Source organism: Echinops telfairi, unplaced genomic scaffold (assembly GCF_000313985.2).
Source record: "Echinops telfairi isolate 266 unplaced genomic scaffold, ASM31398v2 ScPeMD7_2;HRSCAF=8, whole genome shotgun sequence".
In the NCBI taxonomy this organism is placed as follows: Eukaryota; Metazoa; Chordata; class Mammalia; order Afrosoricida; family Tenrecidae; genus Echinops; species Echinops telfairi.
In genome coordinates, this window is record NW_022103898.1 from 78,365,384 (window position 1) to 78,371,793 (window position 6,410).

Consider the following 6,410-nt stretch of genomic DNA (forward strand, 5'->3'; position numbering starts at 1 on the left):
TCCCTCAATGGTCAGCAATTTTTTATATCTCTGTGTGCCGGTTGATAACTTTCTAGAAAGAAATTTTTCAGTTACTAATGAAAGGAGGAAAATATATTTTGATAATGTTTATTTCATGAGTTCATGTAAACCAGAATATATAATTTTCATTTAGTCACTAATAAATGATAAAGCTGATTTAGGAAAAAATATGTTGTGAATTACTGTAATTTTTTTTAAATTCTGGAAATCGCCGTGATATTCGGACAGGTTATCAGAGCTAGGTTACATAAGATGGCTCCAAAAATGTTCGTAGAAAAATTAATTATAATGTAAATCTTTTTTTTCACTCATCACTGGGTCAACTCATAGTAACCCTGTAGGGCCGGGTAAAAGTAGCTGGGTGTGTTTCTGAGACTGTAACTCTTTATCCAAGCAGAAAGCCAGTCTCCTTCCTGGAGAGTGGCTGGGAATTTCAAATGGCTGATCCTTTGAATCATGATGGCAAGTACACAGTGAAGCAGCACAAACATTTTTCTGGGCAGGCATACATTTTGAAATGGGGACTGAGAAGAAATTTAGTGCAAAAAAGTTAAACTCTTAGGTCAATAGCAGATTTTAAAAGAAAGTTAGAAAGAAGGGAATACATTGGCAGGGAGGCTCATCTTCATCGGTGCCAGATTTCACAGAAGGATATTTGTATTATGTTGAATTTATTGAATGAGTTGTCTATTTCATTTATATATTTATATTCTAAATTGATTATTAATTATGGTAGTTTCCACAAAAATGTAAGAGGATTGCTGGAGATAGTTATGCAAAAATCCCCAATCATAGTACCTGGAACATTCATGTTGCTCACTGATACCTTCTCTTTCTCCTTTGTACTTTATTATTTACTCTAATTAATCTTTTAAAATTGTTTCTTCACCCTTTTTTGTCTAGTTTGGATAAAACCCATTTATCAAATGAAGAACCATTCAACGCAGACAGAGTTTATTCTTGTCGGCCTGACAGATGATCCAGGGTTGCAAATTGTAATTTTCCTCTTTTTATTTTTTACATACATGTTGAGTGTCACGGGGAACTTCACCATCATCATTCTTACTCTACTGGATTTCCGTCTTAAGACACCAATGTATTTCTTCCTACGGAATTTCTCCTTTTTAGAAATATCTTTCACGACTGTTTGTATTCCAAGATTCCTGGTGAGCCTAGTGACGAAGGACAGAACTATTTCCTACATTGGTTGTATGTCTCAGTTATTTTTCTTCATCTTTTTGGGGGTAACTGAATTTTACCTTCTGGCTGCCATGTCCTATGACCGCTATGTGGCTATCTGTAAGCCCTTGCATTACACCACCATCATGAGTAGCAGAGTTTGTTACCAACTTGTATTCAGCTCTTGGGTAACTGGATTCTTAATTATCTTTCCACCAGTGATCTTGGGACTGAAGTTGGAATTCTGTGCTTCCAATGTCATTGATCATTTTATTTGTGATTCCTCTCCTATCCTACAGATTTCTTGCTCTGATACACATTTCTTAGAAATAATGTCTTTTATCTTGGCTGTAGTGACTTTAATGATCACGCTGATGTTAGTGATTCTTTCCTATGGCTACATCATCAAGACAATTCTTAAATTCCCATCAGCTCAGCAAAGGACAAAGGCCTTTTCGACCTGTTCTTCCCACATGATTGTGGTTTCCATCTCTTATGGCAGCTGCATCTTCATGTACATTAAACCATCAGCAAATGATAGAGTAGCTTTAAGCAAAGGAGTAGCTGTTCTCAATACCTCAGTTGCCCCCTTGTTGAACCCATTTATTTACACTTTAAGAAATCAACAAGTGAAACAAGCCTTTAAGGACATGGTCCAAAAAGTTCTATTCACTTCAAATAAATGAGGAAATTTCAGTGTGAAAGCAAAATGAATTAAAATGTTGACCTGTTTACCTTGGTTTACTTTATCTGACTCTACATATTTTCATATTATATTGGCAATTTCAGCCTGTTTCAAAGCTCTTTACATGCTATCATTTTGGAGTAGAGATTGTATTTTCAAAACCTGCTTCTTTATAAATTAAAAAATTCAGATTACATTGGTTGCAAAGGTTTTCAATGATGAAGTGAGCATGTAAATGAGATGTAAGCAATAAGAATTACAGTGTTATGATAAAATGTGCCACTTAAAATAAACTATAAGGTCAAATATTTAGCCAAGGGAAATAGTTCAATGATAAACAGATATAGCATTATGATTTTTGGAATAAATAGGTTTCATAAGTGTAATTTTATAAGCAAATAGATTGTACAATTGTAAATCAAAGTAGGATTTAACTCAGTATTTTATTTTACAAAATGCTTTTTAATTTTGAAGGATTAAAGTAAAATGTGATTGTTTTGTCTGTTATTAATAGCTAAGAATATAACCTGTGACATCAAGTAAATTGTAACTCAAATTGTAAAATGTACCCCATTTAGTGTTTTGTTTCTATAAATACTTATGGGAGTAGTTCTATAAATACTTATCTTCCTTCCATGGAGGACCTGGTAGGTTTGTGGTTAGCAGTTCAGTGCTTACCTGACTACACCACTAAGGCTCTGTAAGAATCTAATTTTAAATGACCACATATTCTATATATTTTAATTAAAATAAAATATAAAATCCATCAGTGTGATTGATTTGAATTATGATTATGTAATTATTTTATCTTTTTCTTCAAAGATATAGTATAGTCCAGTTTCCCAACAAAACTTTCTTGAATAAATAAAGCTATTTTGAATTCTGTGTAAAAAAGACCTTATTTCGTCATTTCTCCCAAACTCAAAACCAAACACTTTGCCATCAAGTTGATTGCAACTCATAGTGACCCTATAGGACAGACTATAATTGCCTCTGCTATTTCTTAAGCTGTAAATATTTACAGGAGTCTAATGCCTCATCTTCCTTGTGTGGAGCGACTGGTGGTTTCAAATTTCTGACTGCATGGTTAGCAGTCCAACGAATAGCCCATTGTAGTCATGTTCCTGTATAATGCTAAATTTAATTTGAATGTCAGTTCTTTTGAGTTTTTAGTGATGTTGCTGATAATTACACAGGTTAGATCCTCAGAAAGGTGAGTAGAGTCAGTGGGATATTTAATTTTATTTTCACTGTTAACTGCAATATAGAAAATGGATGTTGTTCAAAAGAAATATGAGAAAGAAAGTGTGGGACTATTAATTCAAATCTTCTAGGATAAAGAGTGCTATTTAAAAATCATTGAAGAAAAATTAAAAAATTCCGAGTATTTTCTTAGGAAAGAAGGGCTCTCATGGCAGACTGGGTTAAGAGTTGGGAATAAATTCAAACCCACAAGTTCTCAGTTGGGAAACATAAGGTTTTATGTTCCCATAAAGATTTACCTCAGTGTCACAATGTATGAAAATGGACAAATGGCAGTAGGATTGGTTCATCTTCTAAGGTCAGAAATTAAACCCGTATCAATAAGTGATATATATTCTTGATATTAATTGGGGCCAATATTTAATGCTAGGTTCCAAACAATTTTAGATAAAAATTTTAGGTGTTAAATACTACTTCCAGCCAAAAAGAGAAAAGGATTCCTTGAGGAATAATTGTTTCTAAGTTAGGGTCAGAAACATACAAATTGTGTCTGGAATATTGTGTCTGGAATTTTGCCAGAAGAAAGAGATACTTGTCACAAAGATAATGGAAAGAATTTGAAACCTACCCAGTACCTGAGATGAGACAATAAGAGCATAAAATTATAATAATTTATTATATGAAACATAAAATACATAAAATTATGGGTGTATAATATTATGTGGTTAATAAATTGATTTATCACCAGTGAAATTGAGAAGAAACCAAATTACTGCCTCAGACAATGATGAAGGGAAAAGAAGTCTTTCTTGAATATGTCTGTATTTCTGGCAAGTAGATAGCTGATCAAACAAGATATTAACTCATAAATTCCAGAAGAAAACTGTAGCTTAGACTTGCTAATGAAATGGGGATTTAGGCAATCGTTAGGCAATTCAACAACTCATTGATATTGGGTAAATTTCAATTCATAGTGACCATATAGGAAAGAGTAAAACTGCCCCTGTGAATTTCTGAAGCTATTTGTGGGGGAAAAAGTCTCATTTTCTCTCATTGAGAAGTTGGCAATATGGAATTGCTGACCTTGTGTTTAAGCAGCCCAATGCATAACTCACTACATCATTGAAGTTTTTTGGTATATGCTAAACACTATTAGTAAAATGTAACTGAGGAAGTTTATAATATAGGTAGTAGGTTGCCAACATATGAACATACTGTTCAATCTAACAATTAATAAAGGTAACTTAGCCAGACATTATGTACTGGATGACACATTGCAATAGAAAGACTGTAGTGTTGTCTCTCAATAATTTTTTCTTAGATCAAGAATATAAATGAAAAATCAAAAAATTAACGTGTATGAAGTAATTAGGTGATGTAGAAACAAGTTGACTGATATCATAAAGAAGTAATCAGTTAGAAATCAACTGAATTCCAATATACCATTGAGAGCTCTGATTGAAAAAAAAAGAAAAGAAAACAATACCATTTACAATGGCCACACAAATGATGAGACACCTAGGAAGAAATTTAATCCAAGAAACAAAATATGTGTACAAAGAAAACTATGGAACATTAGTGCCCCAAACCGAAACACATGTATGTAAATGGAAAAATATGCCAGGGTAATGGATAGGAAGACTTAATAGTGTGAAAATGTCAATATTGCATTAAACAATCTACAAATACAATGCAATTCCAATCTAACCCTAAATTCATTCTTGAAGGAAATGAAAAAAATAATTACCTATTTCATACGGAGATAGAAGAAACCCAGAATAAGCAAAGAACTTCTCAAAATAAAAACAAAGTAGGGGGTCTTGTACTCCTAACTTTAAAGCCTACTGCACAACCACAGTAGTGGTAAAAAAAAAAAAACAGCCATGAATTAGTATAATGATAAATAGATAGACCAATGTCACAGGATGGACAATCTAGAAATGAAAGGATCCACCTCAGGCAAATGATTTTCAATAAAGAACCAAAAACATTAAACGGAAAAGGGCAACCTTTCAACAAAGGTTGCTAGAAAAATTGCATCTCCATCTGCAGCAGAATGAAACAAGACCCATATTTCAGCCCATTTATAAGAATTAACTCAAGATGGATTAAAAACCTAAAAATAAACCCTATAAGGATCATCAAAGGAAAAATTGGGACAGAATGAAGGGCCTTATTGCAAGTCATACAAAGACTACCAAATATAATAAAGGAAATAATCACAATGGAAGAGAAAAATAAAACACTTATAAACATCAAAAGAGTAAAACAAAAGCACCTGGGTTGGAAAAAAAGAGCTTTAGGAATGACAATAGTCGAGGGATTAATTGCTAAAATCTGCAACAACTCAAACACATACACACACACAAACACACATACAAACAATCCACTCAAAAGGTGGGCGTAGGATGTGAATAGATAATATAAGAGGGACTGCACTCGAATGCCTAAGAAACATATAAGGAAATGCTCATGATTACTAGTTATTCATTATATGCAAATCAAAATTATGTTGACATTATATGGCTTGTGGGCTTGCAATATGTGCAACCATTGCTGAAAGAGATATAACATTACTTAAAACAACTGGGGATAGAAATACTATACAATATGTTCCACTCTTTCTTCCTCCTCTTCATTTGCTCCTGTGTGCTCTGATCAGACATGCTTCTCTCCCTGTCCTCTGAAGTGACTTCTTCTGCTGGGAGTGGGGACTGTCCATGTAGTTGGGATTGGGACAGGCCCCTCAGACCTCTCTCTTGGTTCACTGCTTCATGCCAGTATGGTATATTGCATTCAAGCCCTGAGGATGATATTCCTGCTCAAAGCAGCCCATGCACAGAGAGGACCATATGGCCAGCCCCACTACCAGACGTGACATCCCTCACTCACCCATAGTGCTACAAGGGGACAACAATAGAGACATAGTGTGGGAATTGTGCCTGATCTGAACCCACCACACTGAGGTGAAACACAAGGGTGTGCAACAGAACAGCAAGGGGGACAGAGCAATGAAGTCTCCAGGGAATACCAAAACCAGACTGTGGGGCCAGGGCATGGCATCCCATCAGACTTGACCAGAAAACACTCCTAAAGGTCAACAAACAACCTTGAAATATTTACAGGCTTTTTCTTTTTTGTGTCGTTGTATTTTGTTGTTGTTCCTTTTTGGTTTTTTTTTTCTTTATTGGGGGCTCATACAACTCTTATCACAATCCATATATACATTCATTGTGTCAAGCACATTTGTACATTTGTTGTCCTCATCATATTCAAAACATTTGCTTTCCACCTGAGCCCTTGGTATCAGCTCCTCATTTTT

General features: G+C 34.4%; 1 protein-coding gene across 1 annotated transcript; it reads left to right on the forward strand.

Annotated features, from left to right (window-relative positions):
* Positions 1 to 944: 944 nt before the first annotated feature.
* On the forward strand, positions 945 to 1,886 carry LOC101646654 (olfactory receptor 6C70-like). Its single transcript, XM_004700590.2, has one exon. The coding sequence runs from the start codon at positions 948 to 950 to the stop codon at positions 1,884 to 1,886; it is 939 nt and encodes a 312-aa protein (XP_004700647.1). The 5' UTR covers positions 945 to 947.
* Positions 1,887 to 6,410: the final 4,524 nt, after the last annotated feature.